At 35.3% G+C, this 20,404-nt stretch overlaps 1 protein-coding gene and 2 long non-coding RNA genes across 3 annotated transcripts; all 3 read left to right on the plus strand.

Moving 5' to 3' along the window:
* Positions 1-8,040: 8,040 nt before the first annotated feature.
* LOC107091864 (putative protein TPRXL) lies at positions 8,041-10,158 on the plus strand. The gene is made up of 4 exons (XM_015386042.1): positions 8,041-8,274; positions 8,366-8,483; positions 8,852-9,319; positions 9,353-10,158. Exons 1-4 carry the CDS (start codon positions 8,208-8,210, stop codon positions 9,861-9,863), a joined length of 1,164 nt encoding a protein of 387 aa, XP_015241528.1. The 5' UTR covers positions 8,041-8,207; the 3' UTR covers positions 9,864-10,158.
* Positions 10,159-13,507: 3,349 nt separating this feature from the next.
* LOC107091867 lies at positions 13,508-14,641 on the plus strand. The gene is made up of 3 exons (XR_001481550.1): positions 13,508-13,690; positions 13,797-13,914; positions 14,451-14,641. It is a non-coding gene; the product is annotated as an uncharacterized LOC107091867 (long non-coding RNA).
* Positions 14,642-18,538: 3,897 nt separating this feature from the next.
* LOC107091865 lies at positions 18,539-20,163 on the plus strand. The gene is made up of 3 exons (XR_001481549.1): positions 18,539-18,769; positions 18,874-18,991; positions 19,544-20,163. It is a non-coding gene; the product is annotated as an uncharacterized LOC107091865 (long non-coding RNA).
* Positions 20,164-20,404: the final 241 nt, after the last annotated feature.

The following is a 20,404-nucleotide window of genomic DNA, read 5'->3' on the forward strand; positions in this document are numbered from 1 at the left end:
AAGACTGGTTACTGAAGCAGTGAAAAAGTGACTCCATCTGAAATGATCATGCTGGATCAGCTGTGCTACCAGGTGTCTCCCAACCGTGAAGAGCCACATGCTGAGGACCGCCATAATTAAAGTGCTTATTGATTAGACTTTGTGCGCTCCTGTGTTCCCTGAACCGTGAGTCGGTCACTCTCGCAGACATTGAAATCATCTCAGAGCCACGAGAGCAATGTCTATGCTAATGCATATGGTAATGTTTCCCCTTGGTTTAGGTCGATTATTGACGCCCTCACTAAAAAGACGGTTGATCCGCAATTCAAGCCTCATAGAAAGGCGTCAATATGGGATTGATACCAGGGCATGAGGTCAGCTTCATTTGAAATACACCAGTTTCAGGAAATGAATTGGGCATTACTTGCCTAATTGAAATATTAATTGGAAAGTAAATGACATTTCTCAACTCCATCTGGGATTTGAGTTCATCCCTTGGTATGGAAGAAAAAAAAAAACTGGGTCAATGCATGGGGCCCTTAGAAAAAAAAGGTCACTGACCCTTATTGTGTGATGACCATCCAGTCATTGGTTCCACTTTAACACCTTGTGTTATATGTGTGACATATCATGGAGAGAAAAGAACAGCATTTATCATAAGTTCCGGACAAAAACATTGTTTTAACCTACAGTATTTTCTTTTTGCACAGGCTCTCGGAGACTTAGTTTTTACAGGGATTTTGTGTGACAGATCAATACAATGTACTGTTTAATTGTTTATATATTCTACAAATAAAAATGATAAATTTGCTGTGTTCATCTATACCTAACTCAAAATTTCTGTCTTGCCACAGATTTTGCATTGAATTACTCTTTTTACCAAAAATTGGGGTATTCTTGCACGAATATGCTTTAATCTGAACCAGTCTGTTTAGATACACAAAATCACACAATCAAACTAAACAGAATTTAGAAAAATAAGCGAAAAATCATTGGACTGTACTTTTTATATAGACACAAGTAATCAAAATTCGATTCGATTGTACCAAAAATGTGTCATGTAAAAATGCAGATCAGAATATTTGAATAACGGCTTGCCACTCAACACGTTGACGCACCATGGACACGGGGTGGAGGTACAGCTTAGCTTGACCCAGGCAGAGTAACTTGGAGTTTACATGAATGCAGATCTGATTGTTCATCACCAATGTTTCTATTAATATCTTGGGTCTCAAAGTTCATCTGAGATTTTTTTTTTTTCCAGCCATCCTACCAGTTTATGTTGTTCAGTTGTACCATTCTCTTCCAATTTCAGATAGCAGATGAGAGTTGGTTTGTGAGAAGTCTAAATCTTGGGATGACCCTTTGAATTATGCTTTTAGATTTACCATATCCACAGGTGTAAAGTAACAAAGTAAAAATACTTCCTTACCTTACTTAGAAATTGTGACTATCTATACTTGACTGTGGTAATCATTTTTTTAGACAACTTTTTACTTCTACTCTTAAAATTTTTTGCAACTATCTCTACATTCTACACCTCACATTTTAACAATAGAAACATTGGTTTTGTTTCATTTGAGATCATTTTAATTATGGACTGTTGTTAGTTAAAAAGAAAAATAAATAAAAATCATCAAAAATAATTAGTTTCTTTGTGGTTGGACAGGGTACTGCATCAACTTTTTGTCTGCCAAATACCAAAATAATTCCAAAAGATGAAGCAAAGTTAAATTTGACAGTGTTTCCATTAGTTATCAAACTAAGAAGTTAAAGTATAAGGCCGTTATAATCCAGAATTATAGAAAAATGTTCCTTTAATAGGGTAGTGGAGTGACCTGCATAAGGTCTAAAGCATCTGTCCTTAATTTTTCTTTACTGTATTACATTAACTTATATTCTTTAGAGGTGTTGTGGAGGATTTTTATGATTCTTTTAAAAGACCCGCCCTCTCCATTTGAAAAGAAAATGCACATGCACAACCCTGTACCCGCTCCAGAGAGGGAATGCCTATTAAATGCATGCGAGAGCATGCAGAAGCCCATTTCTCCTCATGTTGGGACTCTATATTGGACTTTATATTGAACTCAGATAGCTGACCATTCGGACAAGTTATGACTGATTTTTGATTCCCCTTGGTCATGCAACTCCTCCTCCACTGCACGGTGTCTGCGTCTTTGTAATAACTATTAGGGTTGACGTATTGATTGGTGTTTGTTGCTGTACTGACAGTTCTCCACATCTAAAACTGAGCTGCTTCCATCTGTACATTTTCCTCATTAAAGTGTAACGCCATCGTCATCTAAACATATGTCCTGACATACACCTTCTTCACATCTGGCTTCTGGGAAAGCTTTTGTCAGGACAGATGTCTGACATTAACAATTTAATCTAAAATTAAATTAATTATATTTCTAAATTATGAATTTTGGATAGAATGAAACATTGGTCATTGTGGAGATGATTCTTTACCAAGCAGCAGTTGACAAAGCCAGCCAAATATATTCTGCTAATCAGGCAGTTTTTTAACTGCCATTATATTTTGTAACATGCAACTAACTAAACATTATAGTACAACTCCTCTGCTACAGACTAATAATAGAAATTTGTTTCCGTTCTAATGTAGCTCAAAAGACCACACTGAGGGCTAAACCAGTTTTTTCTGTGAGTCATGCTTGAGTAGAAATGTTCAAAGCCACAATGAGTTGTGGTTTGAAGAAACAGTGTTTCTCACATAAAGTTGATAAGGAGGAATTTTGTGTATAACACATTTAATGGAACTCTGTGATAAGTCAGTGTAGCTGTCAAGTCTGCCCATGTGTCTGTGGGGTTGACAAACTACGTCTCATTCCATTTGTGGAATATATAAATATATACACACACACATATATATATAGATATATATATATGCATAGATATATATACTGTATATATCTATATATATCTATCTATATATATAGATATATATATATCTATACACACACACTACCGTTCAAAAGTTAGGGGTCACATTGAAATATCCTTATTTTTGAAGGAAAAGCACTGTACTTTTCAATGAAGATAACTTTAAACTAGTCTTAACTTTAAAGAAATACACTCTATACATTGATAATGTGGTAAATGACTATTCTAGCTGCAAATGTCTGGTTTTTGGTTCAATATCCACATAGGTGTACAGAGGCCCATTTCTAGCAACTATCACTCCAGTGTTCTAATGGTACAATGTGTTTGCGCATTGGCTCCAAAGGCTAATTGATGATTAGAAAACCCTTGTGCAATCATGTTCACACATCTGAAAACAGTTTAGCTCAATACAGAAGCTACAAAACTGACCTTCCTTTAAGCAAATTGAGTTTCTGGAGCATCACATTTGTGGGGTCAATTAAACACTCAAAATGGCCAGAAAAAGAGAACTTTCATCTGAAACTCGACAGTCTATTCTTGTTCTTAGAAATGAAGGCTATTCCATGAGAGAAATTGCTACGAAATTGAAGATTTCCTACAACGGTGTGACTCTCTAAAATGTGATTAAATATATCTTGAACTGTTATTTTTTCCTAGGTATAATATAAAAATATAAAACATCATTAAGGGTAGTCAAAATTTAGAAAATAATGTTTGTCTATTCTATTAAAATTTCTGTATCTCTAGAATGGATTTGTATTGTTAGTTGTCTTCTCAATTCAGAGGGCCCCATGCCTGTGTTCCCTTACAAATGCTTATGAGCTAAATCAGCTGTGTTGACATGGTCTGCTTGTGGTTTCCGCCTGTTAGAAGGGAATGTTTCCTGGCGTTTAGGGCTGCAACAAAAAATTATTTTGCTAATCGATTAATTAATGTGTGGATTATTTTTTTTCTCGATGAATTAATTAATAGTCGGATAGAAAATGTGAGGAGCTCAGGATGTTAGATCTAGAATTCAAGCAGACAGATTTGAAACAAACTTTTATTTAAACAAAGGTGCGGCTGCTCGTCAGTTGGGTTGGGCTCACTGGATTCTCTGTATATACTGAGACTCAGGTCAGTGACTTCAGAGCTCAAACGTTCAGTCCGAGCCCAGAAGAAGAAGTGAAGTCCAGAGCAGTGTAACTGAGCTGATTCCAGGGATCCACCAGAAAAGAGGAACAGCGACCAGCAGCAGCCAAAACACACAGAGGAACTGAAGGATCCAGAGGGACAAATCCAAGCCAAGGTCAGAAGACTGGTCCAAGAACGATAACAGGCGGAATCTAGGTAACAGTCTGAAAACAGGACAGGCAAGGGAGATGATTGTCGATTCCCAAAGTAACAAGAACAAAATGAATCCCTTAAATACCTTGGTTCAACTGTGAAGCCCTTTACAAACAGGGACAGAGAGCACACTGGACTTCTAAAGGAAGATTACGTCCTTCAGCATTTGCAGCAATATACTACATATCCTCTATCACTCTGTTGTGGAGAGTTTGATCTCTTCCTCTCTCATCTGCTGAGGTAACAGCATCACAGCAAATTAATTAAAAAAGCCCAACAAGCTGGTAAAGAAGACCAGCTCTGTTCTAGGAACTGTTATAGAAACTGTGGAGATGATTTCACAAATCTTCATGAAGTGAAGTGAAGAGAGTCATGGACAGAATTGAGCATCATCTGCATCAAACTGTAAAAGAACAACAACAAAGTGTCTTCAGTCAGAGGCCAGTGCAAGACCAAAGATTCTTGCTGCCTACAGCTATCACCAGCTGTTTAAAAAAAAACAAAAAACATGTGACTTTTACAACATTTCTGCTCTCAATATCTCTTTGGGATTAATAAAGTAGTTTTTAATTGAATTGAAAACAAAAAGCCCCTAAAATATTTTTTTTAGAATTGAGAAAAGTGTTATATGTTAGAAAAGTGATGTGTGGGCAGTGAATATTAAGATAAATCAATGACAGCGGCACCAAACAGCATTGTTTTAAAATATACAATACCAGAGCTGGAAGTACTGTATTTGCGCTCCGGCAAACAGGTTCTTCCAGAAGCGTATGTCTTTTCTGTTACGTGGTGTGGAGATCTCAGCTGAAAAGATAGAAAAATTTATTTAAATTGGAGCTTGGAGAGTTCTGCTCCATTCCCCAAATGGTTTCAATGGAATCAGAACCAGATTAAAAATGTGCAAAAAGGAGTGTGTTACACATTTTCAATCTGGCTGAACAGGCTATTGGATTAGGTTGCATGGTAGTTAAATAGATTCATGTAAAGTAAGAGTAAAAACGAACCATTTTTTTTAAAACAAAGGAAATATAGTGCTGATTATTAATATTATCATTCGATCAAAAAGGACTATAGATTTTAATAAATTATAACTTGGAGTGATTTTTACAAAAGTATTTACACAAAAAACAAGAATGTATCAAAATTTATATCATTATTCAAAGTCTTATTATGAGACTGATGTTTATTCTAAAGTTGGAGGTGTTCATTATGATTTTGTAATCTCTGGTTCATGGTGCATCTTTGGAGCATACATAAACTTGACATTTAGGGGGTTAATTCCCTAAGGCCTTTCATTTAGGGAATATAGGCACACATTTATTTATCTACTGCATTATTGCTTTAACATGAGTGAGGTAACTACTTCCAAAACTGTCCTGCATTTTGCATTAACACATCTGGCTGACAGCAACTTAAACCATTAACTTGCCCACATCTGGCATGCCACATATGAACTGTACCATCACTGCCAGAATTGGTCCATTTCTGGCTGACATCCCATTAACCATGACAGACGTTGACTGATATGCCAGCTTGATGCCAGATCTGGGCCAGGTTGGTCTGCTATGTGGATAGGATCTCGTTTTAAATTTCTTATATTTGGGGAAGCTGTTGGTCTTGAAGATGATAACAGAGAAGACGTGAAAGGGTACGAGGAGGACAGGGGAATCTGATCTGACTCACAGGAGGTGAAATGATGACATCAGGCTGACCATAGAAGAAGTGGCAGCATCAGGCTGACCTTTCGGGGAGGTCGTGGCAATCCTCTGGCGGCGCCACCTACAGTCGGAGGAAGAAGATTGCAGTGGAGGATCAGCAGCTGGAGAAGGAGGAGGAAGAGTGCAGGGGTTTTCCCTTCCAGCTATCATAAAATCTCTCTGCAGTACTTTGAATGACAACCAAAGAAAACAAAGCTATCTCCTGTACAATGTAGATTAGGTGGTGATATCTTCTATTGCCTTTTAGCAGCCGATAGCGACTGTGTGGGGAGATGGCAACACTGATTACAGCATCATATCAAACACCATCAGCAACATCAGCACCACAACATGCACCAAAATCACAAGTTACTGATCCACTTTAAAAACTAAGCTTAATTCGAATCAAAATCAATTTAACTATAGGAAAAGGTCAAACCCCCGTTTAGATATATGCTACCATGAAACCAATATTTTATGATCCTATCAAAACAAAAAGTGTGGGATGATAATATGAAAAAAATTTAAAACTATTGTTCCCAAGGGATTGAAGAATTCTGGATATTTGAAAATAAACATTATTAAATCTTTTCCTTTTTGGGGGGTAATTGTTCCTTATCTAAGGAAAGCCAGCTCCATCAGCTGGCTTTCCTTAGATAAAATATAAGCTGCATATGATCAGCCATAAGAAAACTACTCAAAGTTAGAGAAGGTACAACCTGAAGCCATTCTAATGGAATGATAACCACTAATAACAGCTTTTAAAAGTTGATCGCATCCGAAATGGTTGACACAATAACTAAGAATGACCTTTGGTTAGAGTCATAATGTGTATTCCTGACTCTTAGGTAATATCAAATACATTAAATAATTTAAATAAATGTTTAAATGCAGTGCAATGACAGAAAACCGAACAATAAAAAAACAACTATAGAGCCAACTGTTAATGTTAAAAGTGTGTTTTCATTGTGAATTGGATTTTATATGGGGAAACTGTTGAGGTACGATATGGCCAAGCAAAGATTCAGTTTGACTCACTTTTTCCGTTCTGATTCACACATCTTGTTTGCGGGTCTTCATAGATGCTATATTCAGTATTAATAGAACAATCGAAAGTCCCCATGCCCTCCCCCCCATTTTCTTTTCTGGTAATGACCCCTTTAAAAAAAGAGAGAGCCTAGTACCCGTGGTCATATGGGACATTTTGGAGACTTATAGATACTTGTAGGGACCAGTGACTGCTTCCCATGAGGAGAACTTCTCTTTCTGGGGTGGGGGTTAAGTTTAGGACTATGGTTTGAATTGAGTTTAGGTTTAGGGTTAGGTATGTGTTGGTAATGGTTAGGCTAAAAGTATGGGTTAGGCCATACAAATCATTGAATGTCCCCACAAGGATAGTGTGACACAACATGTGTATGTTTGTGTGGGTGGTTGTGGGTGTGGCCGTTGGGGTGGTTGGAGGCCAAACAGGGCAAAGATAGCTTGGTAAAATCTATAGAAGCGTTTTATGTTGGTATCAAGCCTCATGATATTTAAATATGTTTTAGACACAGCATAGTGTTCCACATGACTTTCTGTTTTGATGCAGAATAGTTTGCAAAACTGTGAAACCTTAAATTAGTTCAAATGCATTCTAGAAATAAACATATCTGGGCCAATGCTGTTTGTCTGACATTTACTAAAATTACATTTACACATCTATTCTTTCTAAGTGAGAATGTCAGATGTTACAACTGGTTCTTACTATCTGCAATGTTAAAAAAAAAAACTACTATTACTGACATAAATAGTTTTGTGTTTAAAGGGAACAAGCTATTTCAAAGTAAGAGGGGTTTTCAAATTAGAAGTACAGTATATCAAAATTTTCACAGTGCATGTGGTGGAAAGAGGTGATTATTTGTTTAGATATGTATTGCTAGCAGTACTACGGCTAATATATGTGTAGTGTGGCCACAGTAGTGGTATGCAGACGATGTCACTTCAGTGACGTGTGAAAGGTCAGCTCATTGTTTCCCCTTCCCACCATGCGGCTGCCGTGACGATCCCCTCTTGTGGCGGGGTATGGTTGAGGTGGGAGGGAGAGGGGTAGTATAAGACGAGCTCAGATCAAAACTGAGGTTTCAGAGAGTGAAAGAACTCTGCAGCTTGAAAGACATTCACCACGTGTTTGCTGTTTGAGTAAGACTTGTTGAAATCTTCTCACTTGTATACATTTCAACAAACAGGGGGATCATTTACAAAGAAACGGTGCTCACTGAAATTCGACGGATAACCACTTAGGATCAAAGTATTCTGCTCAAAATGGAGTTCAGCCTGATTTTATTCTCTATTCTTTCTTTCACAACATGGATGAACTTGGTACAAGCAAGTAAGTACAAAAAAATACTAATAGAAAAATGCTAATCAATTGACTAGCCTGAATACCAATGCTTATTAATCTGTCTCTGTTATCTTTTCAGTGACGGGACCTGTAAATGCATGTCCGTGTTTTTACTTCTCTAAACATAAAGTCCCTGCTTTTCAAATTAAAAGGCACTTTGAACAGAAGGAAGGCATCTGTACTATTGAAGCAATTGGGTAAGTAATCAACATTTTAACACTGTCTTAAACATAGCAATGATTCCTGATCTCATGGAAATATCTCTTTCCATTGGGGCAAAAAAGAAAACAAATTATTTTTGTGTTTAAGAAAGTTTTGATTTTAGCTCTTCAGTTTGATTTAATGCACTACAGTATTTTTTATTTGATCTTCCAAATTCTTAAAGTCCTTGCAACATTACAAAAAACACAACTATAGCAGCATGGGCTATCAGATATGTTACCAGGGGAGAGAGAAGCATTTTTTTCACCCAAAATGATGAACACTGCATTAAAAAAGATATATATATATATAGATCTATTTAAAACTAGATTATATTGATTTTAACACCTAACAATCATTTCAGGTTTTGGTTAACGAATGGAAAGTTGATATGCTCGAAACCTGATAACAAGTGGGCAATAAATGTGCTGAAGAAAAGACAGCAGAAAACGACAGTAACACCAAGATCAAAAACGCCAGCATCACCAACTTCAATACTGTCAACACCTACATCAGCCCCAGAAACTGAGCCATCATCCACACCAACAGACGCTCTATTAGTGACAGCAACAGAACTATCAAGGCAAACATTATTCCCAGGATCAGAACCAACATCAACACCAAAGACAACAGCACCAAGATCACAAACACCATCAACACCAACATCAGCACAGTCATCAACAAGAGTAAGATCATCATCATCATCATCGTCATCATCATCCTCATCCTCATCATCATCATCATCATCATCATCATCATCATCATTCCCAGGATCTGAACAAACATCTACACCAAAGACAACAGCACCAAGATCACAACCACCGTCAACAACATCAGCAGAGTCATCAACAATAGTAACATCAACAACATCAGCAGAGTCATCAACAAGAGTAAGATTAAGCTCATCGTCGTCATCATCATCATCATCATCATCATCATCATCATCATCATCATCATCATCATCATCATCATCATTCCCAGGCTCAGAACATACATCAACAACATCAACATCAAAGACAACAGTACCAAGATCACAACCACCGTCAACACCAACTTCAACACTGTCATCAACAATAACATTGAGCTCATCATCATCATTCCCAGGATCTGAATCAACAGCAACATTAGCACCATCAACATTAACATTCTCAACACCAACCTCAGCACCGTCAACAACTTTAACAGCAATATTACCATTAACATCAAGACCAAACAACCTTGCTACTGTGCCTAGTACAAGGACAGTAAGTGATCGTATACGAGCAACGTTCATGGCCAGACGAAAAGCTTTCACACGAAGACGTTTTACAACAAGGAGGCGACCAAAAAAGAATCTGAAGGCATGGCAGAAAAAGTGTTCAAAGAAATCGCTGTAAATGCTGTCAGCCAAGTTTGTGCTACAAAATATCAAATGCAATACTAAAATCCGGAGGCTTTCAATACTATGCAGCTCATAAAACTTTAGATAAACTGAGTATAAAGGGTTCTAACACTTGCAATTTTATGTTTCCTTCCCTTTTTCTATATCATTTTTTTTTTTTGCAGCTTTTTCACAGCAAGTATCTTAAACATAAACATTGTATTGTTACCCCTCCAGGTGTCCTGCGTGGGTAGATAATCAAAGCTATAGCACAACAAAATAATTGCAAAGCTTTATATCTGCACAACAATCCTGTAAAAAGTTATAAAATCATATTGTTTTTTTATAAATCTGTATGTAAAATGAATATATGTACTTTCTATGTATTTTTAACTTACTATTAAATCATAATTTAAAGTACTCGTTTTGCTGTAAATCATTTGCACTCTTAATAGGAATTAACTTATCATAATGTCTTAGAATAGTTTTTTAACTAAACATGTTTATTTGTTGATTTGTACAGTTCAGACAGGGTCTTAGCATGCTTGCACACACAGGAAGGAAACCAGCTGAGATATAGAGCTGATAATAGAGACACCGGTAGCGCTGTAGATAAATGTCAACGTCAGAAATGCAGATTTTGTGAAGAGTTAAGGTCAGTGGAACTTTATGTTAATCGACTATGGTTAGAAAGGAATGTCTAAAATAACTAAATTATAATAGCAGTTTGAGTGGTTGGTATGTTCTGTCACTTCTCTTCATACATTAGGAGCGATAGCTTTTCATATTTATCAGGACCATGACACAATAGAGTTTTCTGATCTGGTTATAGAGGAGATATGATCAGCTAATGCAAAAGTGCAAAAATTAGACCTGGTGTTCCCCCAAAAAATATAGTTTGTTGGTTTTTGCAAGGTAAAATAAATAAAATAACTGTGACATATGTTAGAAAAGGCAGCATCAACACCTGGTAGCAGTTCATGATGTTTTAGATTTACCTATAAAAAGAATGGATCTGAGACAGATATGCAGCCATAGGGATACTTAAAATTCCTGGTTTATTCGAATTATTTTACGACTTCAGGCAAAGAACATTTTCACCTCCGAGTAAAACTGAAAATGTATCACGCTTCCATCAACCAAGGAAAAATAATTAGGAATTAGTTATGTTATGCTAAGTGTGTTGTATATTTCAAAAAATCTCTCAGATAACAAATTACTCAACAATGGGATTGGAGGAGGATGGATGTGTTAGAAAGACATAGTAAAGGAATATGAGTAGGACGAAAAGGGGTCAAAGGGATGGTTTAGGACAAAGAGGATTTGAAAGGAAAAATAAAGATAATGAATTGGTTGAGAAGAATTGGGATCAAAAAAGGAGGAGAGAAAAGACAGATGACATGAAGATTGAAGAGTATTAGGGGCAGCTATTAGGAAGGAAACCAGTTTAAAAACGTAACATTAACAATGGGTGTGATGAAGAGGGGGGGAAACAGGAACAGGTTGATGGAAAGAGGTAATAAAGAGGAATGGTTTGAAAGAGTTAGTTGCAAAGGCCTTGAGTGAGGAGGATGAAGGGAATGGGAGCATTTTGGAAAAAAGGATAAACGATGTAGGAAATTCATAAGTTGTGAGAAAAATCAATAGAAATAAGTTAGAATAGAATAGAATAGAAAATCCCTTTATGTCCCAAAATTCTGGTGTTTACAGCAGCAAAGAGATTATAGAAAACATTGTCAGACAAATGTGTATAATTGTGGGAAAGTTGAAAAATAAACAAAAAATACTGTACTGTGTTTTAACAATATAAATACTCTACACCTGGAGAATAAATAACCAATATTTTTACAGTAATGGACATTTGAAAATAGCAGCAACATTACAAATGTGCAAAATGACAGCAGCATGTTATGTAACTGACTAAAATAGAAGAGTGTAACAACTTATTGAGGTTGTTAGGAACAGTGGTGAGAAGTCTTACAGCTGCAGCGAGGAAGGATCTGTGATAACGCTCCCTGGTACATTTAGGGTGCAGCAGTCTGTCACTGAAGAGGCTCTTCAGCTCTGCAACAGCTTCATGCATGGGGTTGGAGACATTTTCCAACAGAGATGTTAATTTGGTTAGGATCCTTTTGTTTTATTTAGTAAGGATCCTTTTGTTTATTGTTAAATTATTAACAGTCAATGAGGGTGACATTGCAACATGTGAAAATTTTGTGCACAAGTCTATTCACACACATTCATTTAATTTATGGAGCGCTTTTTAAAGCCAAGTATTTATGTTGAATAATAATACACTAATGATATTAAATAATACTTTAAATAATAGTTATACTTTTGATAATGTAGCTCATCAACTGTGTGTGTTTTCTGAGCTCCTCAGGCTGGACTGGTCCAAACCAATTTCTTTATAATTGCCTTTACAACATGGCTAATGTACAGCGATTGTTTCCACTTTCAGCTGAGCTTTTAGCAAATAAACCTTTGATTGAAGCATAGAGCAAATGTTCTTTTTTAAAGAGAATAGATGTCTTTTTTTCTTTCCAGCTTATCATGAGGTTGTCATTGCACTGTTACAAGTACAGAGCGATGAAATGAACTCTGGGCTGCCATTGTGCGGCACCCGGGGAGCAGTGTGGGGGTAAGGGGTCTTTGCTCAGGGACCCAGAGTGGCAGTCTGTGGGATTGGGGCTCGAACTCAGAACCTCAGTATACCAAGCCCTAACCACTAGGCTGCCACTCCCTCCTATAGATGTCATTGCAGCTTTTTGTAGTGAGAGACAAAGAACTCATGATTGTTGTCGATAAAATCTCCAAATGAATATATTTATAGACAACGAAAAAAAAAAACTGGTGCATTTTTCTGCTGTCTTCCCTCAAAAATCAAATGGTTTCCACACCCATGAGATCTCCTTGTGATTTTGAGTCTTTGCAGGATGTCCTTTAATAGCAGCATAGACATTTCATTCACAAAGGCTATAAATAAAGCAAGTAAAGAATTATGGATAATCCTCATTTTACCATGCCTGACTATTTGACATTTGTTAAATGCAGAAATAGAACTTGTTAAAATAGGGTAATTCTGGACTAGCACCCTAAAGAACAGTTGGCTAAGCCACTGCTGGATAGATTTGATCTAAAAAACAAACAAAAACAAAGCTTTCTTTAAACCCATGCTTTGCAATTAAATGTTTCTTTGAATAAACGGTTAATTAAATAAACTGAAGTAAAAATTTGATTTGTAAGACAAACTTCTATGAGCAGTGCATTAAAATGAACAATTTAAAGTTTTCAGATGATAAAATTTATATAATAGAATATTATGAAAAACTGATTATTTTTATTTGGCAGTTGGAAGTCATGATTATTGGTTTAACATTTGGAAACTAACTACTTCATTTTAAAATGAACAGATTAAGATTTCTTTGAAGGCTTAATGCACAAAACTTGTGTGTGTCTGTGAGAAAGTATTTGAGGTTTTCAGGGCAAATGTGGTGGAAAGTGAGGATCTCTGTTTTAGGTGTAGAAATGATCATGCTTGTGTTTGTTTCACTCTACGCAGGTCTGTGATAAACAGACTGCTTCCAACATTTGACTTTTGAGAGTTAAAACATTTCTCCCTCCCCACTGCGTAACCACAGTGACATGTTCTATAGGGGCAGGATATGGTTGAAAGAGGAGAGAGGCTCTTGTAACGGTATAAGAGTAGGTACATTTCTCTATGATTCTTAAATCTACTCACTCAACAATTTCCAACTGAAGGATTTATTCTGAAGATGCATCTCAGATTGATGTTAACAGTTCTTCTCTGTTTCACTTCGTGGGTGAACTTTGTCCAAACATGTAAGTCATGAAAAAAGATTGATTGAGTGGAATATGTTGTGGTAGAAATACCATTACTTGACTGAACATAGCTCTGTTGTTTTTTTTGTTGTTTGTTGTTGTTTAGCTGCTGCATGTGCAAATAACTGCTGCTGTATTAGTTGGTCCATGACTCAAGTTAGATGGACTCAAATTAAGAACTATGCCATTCAGAGGGAAAACCGATGTCTCATCAATGCAATTGTGTAAGTATTCTCAAAATTTCACTGTACCTTCCACTTTCAGCTATGTCCCAACTTTTGATTGCCCTCACTTATAAATATAATGAATTATGGGTGTTTTTTTTGTTTTGTTTTTTGCATTTTGAATGCTCTAAAAAGTACCTTTAAGTAATTTAACTCATGCTAGCTTGTACAGTTCAAAATGCCAGCCTATGAAGAATGATCCTCTTTCAGCCTCTCAGGTTGTTTAAAGCCACCTGTGTTATTGTGTCTAAATAATTACACAAATAATGTTGCTACTCAACAAAATGATTTTTGTCAGAGAGAATTACATTACTAACTGTAGTATCATAAAAGGTTAAATATTAATAACAATGGCATTAATATGCTATGTGATACATCTAGGATATATTTATCACATGTTGAACTGTTGTATTTTGTCTCTTTGTATTTGATTGTCTTTTGGGTCATTTTAAATGTTTAATGTGGCTGTGTCTGATTTTTTTTTTTCCTGGTTGAATATAGAGACTACTACCACTAATATTCACAAACTATTGCAGGTTTGAGACAAAGCATGGACAGATAATTTGCAGCAATCCCAACAACAAATGGGCAAAGCAGGTTATTCGGAAAATGGAAACAGAAGCGATATCATCAGGAAGCAGTGACCAGGGGGAATAAGACATTGGCATCAACAACAAGGAAGAAATGTATGGAAATAAATCTGTATCACTGGGATTCAAATTAAAAATGCCATTGAAATATAAATGTTGGGTTTTTTTTCTTACTCATTCAGTGTTAAAATATATTCAGAAAACATTTTCAACCTAAAAAAAAAATTATTGTCACTATATTTATATAGTTGAAATTTTATTTTCATTTCAAGCTAAAAAAATCACATTACTATTTCAAATTTAATACACTTTCAATATCCGTTTTTCAGTTTGACTTTTCAGTGTTAAAAAATCAGCATATAAAAAAATTCAACCTAACTAAATATTTTTAGCTACTGAAAAGTTGTGAAGTGACCAGAGGTTCTAAGAATTCAGGAAACATAAAATACCTTGAAGAAGCTAGTGCTGATGAGGTATGCAAGGGTGTGTATGTAAAAAATCTTGAAAGAAGAGGTGAAGATTATATGAAAATTCAAAAAGGAAGATGAAAATATTGCTCTGAGCTGAATCAAACTCTGAGAGATGGAAACTTGCTAATCGTTTACAAATCAGAAGAAAAAAAGTAAAGCAATGATTGTTGAAAGTATCAAAAAAATGAGTAGAAAGTTTAAGAGAGTTGGGAAAAAGAAAGTATTGCAAGGAGTTTTTATGGAATTCCGGTTGTTAAAGAAAAATTAAAGCACAACATCCATTATGTTAAGGTTAAGGATATAAAGAGATTGCAGAAAAAGGTAAACATTGAAAGAATTGACAGCTTATCTCTGCTTCTGGAATTTTCTACTCCGGAAGTTCCAAATAGAGTCAAAGTAGGTTTTCTGTGTTATCCAGTCAAGCCCTACATTCCACCTTTACTTCAGTGCTTCAAGTGTCAGAGTTATAGTCACATTGCTGCAGTTTGCAGGTGCAAACAGAAATTTTTAAAATGTGGAGGGGAGAACAGAACACAAGATTGTGGTGAAAATGTCCAGGATAAATACTGTAATTGTGGTGGACAATACAGGGCAACATATGGAGGATGTGAATTAAGGAAATAAGCACTTGAGGTTCAAAAAGTGAAAACAACAAACAGTTATGCTGAAGCATTAAAGAAGGTGCAGGAGAAGCAAAATAAAATGGTAAAAACTAAACCACTTACAGTATAATGAAATAAGAAAACTAAGGGATATTAGGCATAATAATGTTTCTTTTTATATATATATGGCTGGTTAAGTAGCTTTCAGAGTGTCTTAATGACCATGTTGAGATTAATTTCTTCAGTAATAAGGGGATGGCATATACAATAGAGCGGAAATATATATGAATAAAGCTTGGTAGTGTTTAAATGTGATTGAGGTATAGTGTGAATGAATCTGCTATACATAGAATGTAATGAAAATGCAAATAAATAATTTTTTAAAATATTGTGTTCTATTTGTACATCAACATAACATCTTACATAACATCAAACATCTGCTTTTGTACCTATTTAGTATAACAAAGCCAAAGAGGTTGCAACACAGTACCTTTAGTTATAAGAATAGTTTTAATGGAGGTTATTTAAAAGTAAACCTAAAAGGTAAAAAAAAAAAAACACTAAATAAACAATTGTTAAATGACTAGCTTCAAATGACTTCATTACTAAGCTTTAGTCCATGGTGGTGTGCAGGTGACAGTAAAAAAGAAATCCAAAGGTTTTCTCAAGATTCAAAATACACCAGAAATTAGTATTACAACTATTTTTAACATGATATAAAGCTATGTGCCTGATTTAAATTTTGGTCGTCTACAACACCTCTCTTTTATATGCTTGTTAGATCATTTAAGAAAACCTTGGTGAAAAAATCGCATTTGTTTTTTTTGCTCAGAGGCCATCAGTATCACATATTGCCTTGACCATATTTGCCTTTCGAAATATATTTCTCAAATATCATCACTATTAAAGACGGTTCTGGACTAATTTCAAAACTCACTTAGAAACAGAGACATGCACAGATAGAAACTACTGTAGGTGGTGCTATAGAACCTGCCCTTTTCCCCTCTGGACAAAAAAAGTGGTCTCCTGAAATCGATTTTTTATTTTTTTTTTTGTCTTTTTAGTAATAAGCGCTACTATGGAGCAGAGCCAGACCGAACTTCCCCGACCTCAAACTTTGTGGGTGGGACTAAGTTCGGAATGGCACCCATGCTAGGGCAATAGAGCCTTGCCCTGGTGAAGGGCCAGCTAACTGTCCAGATAACTAAACAAGCGTAATTACCTCCTTCACCAACAAGCTAGTTCATAGCATAATGTCTGGCCTCTACCAGGTGCCAAAGAATCATTTAAAATGCAGCTCTTTTATTAAATTAGAAAAAAAAATTAATTTAAAGCATCTCATAGATGTAATTATTGATTTGCTATATTGGTCCCTGACAGTGGTGGGCAGTTAGGCCCTTCAAATCCTTCTCTGCTGCCCTAAAATCCATCAGAAACACTAACCTACATTCACAACCTAAACTTTAATTTTCTTCTAACTGTATTAATTATTATTCGAGATAACCTTGTTCTCTTAATTTTGTAGCATTTCTCTTGGTTGCGCTGCTTCTTTTACATTTATGTGGTTGCTATATTTTTTGTCCAATCAGATTTGAGCCTTTGTGCGTTGCTATGTCAATAAAATCTGCCCTGTACCTTCAAAATCAGCAGTGCTAGCCGATGTTATCAGATTTATGCTCTATATGATCTGCTAATTAGATGCATATTAAATCTGAATAGCTCCTGATAATGTAAATATTTCTGATCTGTAGTTATAAAATAGAGGATTGCTGTTGCCTTTACTGGGCTTCTTCTAATTGATCTCTGTATTCAGCCTCAAGCTAATCTTGCTGCGCTTGTTACATTTCATATTTTAATATTATTGGTGGTTTATTTTATTGAAACGTGGAAGTTGGTGATATTAACCCCTTCACACACATTTTTACATATATGCAACAAAGCCCTTGCATTACCAAGATAGCATGTGAATTCCCTCTGTCCCAGTTATGTTGAAATCCGATCATCACACATTTAAAGACAAATGTAAACTAGAAGCAAATGTGTGGTACAGCATAGTCTGTTCCTTGCACCTGATAACTCAGAGAACTAAGTTCAGGTAAAGAGATAATTTGTTGTGAGAGACAATGAACTCATGTTTACTTTTGATAAAATCTTCAAATGGATATAATTATAAACAATAATAAAAAAAACTGGTGCATTTTACTTTCATAGTTTCCTTCACAAATCAGATGGTTTCCACCTATGAGATCTTTTTGTGCTTTTGTGTCTTTGCATGATGTCTTTGAATAGTAACATAGACAATGTTTTCACAAAAGCTGTAAATACAGCAAGTTAAAAATTATGGATAAACCACATTTACCTTTCCTGAATATTTAACTTTTGTTAAATGAAGAAAGAGAACTTGTTAAAATATGGCAATTCCTTGGGCTAGCACACTAAAGAACAGTTGACTAAGCCACTGCTGGATTTGATTTAAAAAAATAAAAAAAGACTGTCTTTAAACCTGTGCTTTGCAGTTTTGTTTCTGTTAAGTTAAAGTTAAAGAGTAATCCATACATAAGAACTAAAGATATATTTTAAGTCAAAATTCTATGAGTAGTGCATTAAACTGAACCAATTCCAGTTTTCAGATTTCAGATGATAAAAATTGATAAAACAGAATATTATGAAAACTCTGATCAATTTTAATGACGGTTGGAAGTGATAATTGCTGCTTTAACGATATTGAAATGTAATAAATTTTAAAATGATCAGAGTCAATAATTTTTTCCAAAGTTTAATGCACAAAGCATTTAAGGTGTCTGTGAGAAAGTATTTGAGGTTTTGAGGGCAAATGTGGTGGAAAGTGATGATCTCTGTTTTAGGTGTAGAAATGATCATGCTTGTGTTTGTTTCACTCTAAGCGGGTCTGTGATAAACAGAATGCTTGCCACATTTGACTTTTGAGAGGTAAAACACTCACTATTTCCTCTCCCCACTGCGTAACCACAGTGACATGTTCTATGGGGGCAGGATATGGTTGAAGGAGGAGAGAGCCACTTGTAATGGTATAAGAGTAGGTACATGTCTCTATGATTCTTAAATCTACTCACTCAACAATTGCCAACTGAAGGATTTATTCTGAAGATGTATCTCAGATTGATGTTAACAGTTCTTCTCTGTTTCACTTCGTGGGTGAACTTTGTCCAAACATGTAAGTAATGAAAAAAGATTGATTGAGTGGAATATGTTTAGTAGAAATACCATTACTTGACTGAACATACCTCTGTTTTTTGTTTGTTTTTTTTTGTTGTTTAGCTGCTGCATGTGCAAATAACTGCTGCTGTGTTAGTTGGTCCAAGACTCAAGTTAAATGGACTCAAATTAAGAACTACGCTTATCAGAGGGCAGGCCGGTGTTCCATCAATGCAATTGTGTAAGTATTCTCAAAAATTCCCTGTACCTTCCACTTTCTGCTATGTCCCAAATTTTTATTGCCCTCACTTATAAATATAATGAATTATCGGTGTTTTTTTTGTTGCATCTTGAATGCTCTAAAAAGTACCTTTAAGTAATTTAACTCATGCTAGCTTGTACAGCTCAGAATGCCAGCCTATGGAGAATGGTCCTCTTTCCAGCCTCTCTGGTTGTTTAAAGCCACCTGTGTTATTGTGTCTACATAATTACACAAATTATGTTGGTACTCAACAAAATGATTTTTGTCATAGAGGATTAGATCACTATTTATAGTGTCATATAAGGTTAAATATTAATAACAATGTCATTAATATGCTATGTGATAAATCTAGGATATATTTATCACATGTTGAACTGTTGTATTTTGTGTCTTTGTCTTTTGGGACATTGAATATTTTATGTGGCTGTTTTGGCCAGGTCACTTTTGAAAATAAGGTTTTCATCTGCATTATTTTTTTTTTCCTGTTTGAACATAGAGACTAATACCACTAATATTCACAAACTATTGCAGGTTTGAGACAAACCATGAACAGATAATTTGCAGCAATCCCAACAACAAATGGGCAAAGCATGTCATTGGGAAAATGAAGACGAAGAAGCAATATCATCAGGAAGCAGTGACCATGGGGAACAAACCATTGGCATCAACAACAGCAGGGAAGAAATGTTCCAACACAAACACAACAAATAAAATATGAAGCAAGGCCAGAAAAGTTATCCAAGAGCAAAAAGAATGTTATTAAAGTCACAATTATAAGCCAAACATGTTGGTATTACATTCAGAAATCCAGTATAAGAATGTATTCCTTTTTTTTTTCTTTTTTTTTTTACCATTTTCAAATTACCTTGCCAGAATAATTAGATGATTGGTTGTGACACTTCCAATCCAGAGACTCATACAAGCAAATGTTTGATGTTCAAAAACACTAAAAACTAAACCACTTAAAATCAAATAATAAAACAAAAAAAATGTATGACCTAATAAAGCTTCTTATTTAGATATCTGACTGGTTAAGTGACTTCCAGAGTGTCCTAGTGACCAACAGTGTTGAAAAATATATGAATAAAGCTTGGTTGTGTTTAAAGGTTATTGATGTATTGTCTGAATGAATCTGTTTATAAAATGTATTAAAGAACTATATTAATGTAAAACACAAATAAATTATTTTTTAAATATTGTGGGGGTTTTTTGTGCATCAACGTAACATCTTATTTGCAGTAACATCTTTTTTGTACCTATATTGTACCATAGTCATCCAAAAAAAGTTAGAAATCAATTCAAAATGTTTGGATTAGCATTGAGTTCCAGGCTTTATAGAGCCCAACAAGACGCTTGTTATGGCTTAGAAAACATGCAAGTTGAACCTAAAAC

The sequence above is a fragment of the Cyprinodon variegatus genome, unplaced genomic scaffold (genome assembly GCF_000732505.1).
Source record: "Cyprinodon variegatus isolate N-32 unplaced genomic scaffold, C_variegatus-1.0 Scaffold355, whole genome shotgun sequence".
Taxonomy (NCBI): Eukaryota; Metazoa; Chordata; class Actinopteri; order Cyprinodontiformes; family Cyprinodontidae; genus Cyprinodon; species Cyprinodon variegatus.

Bases quoted from the DNA above. Each gene is read 5' to 3' on its own strand.
- LOC107091864 (XM_015386042.1), top strand. From the start codon at position 8,208: ATGGAGTTCAGCCTGATTTTATTCTCTATTCTTTCTTTCACAACATGG. The intron at 8,275-8,365 runs GTAAGTACAAAA...TTATCTTTTCAG, and splicing joins GATGAACTTGGTACAAGCAA to TGACGGGACCTGTAAATGCA. The intron at 9,320-9,352 runs ATCAGCAGAGTC...AGTAACATCAAC, and splicing joins TCACAACCACCGTCAACAAC to AACATCAGCAGAGTCATCAA.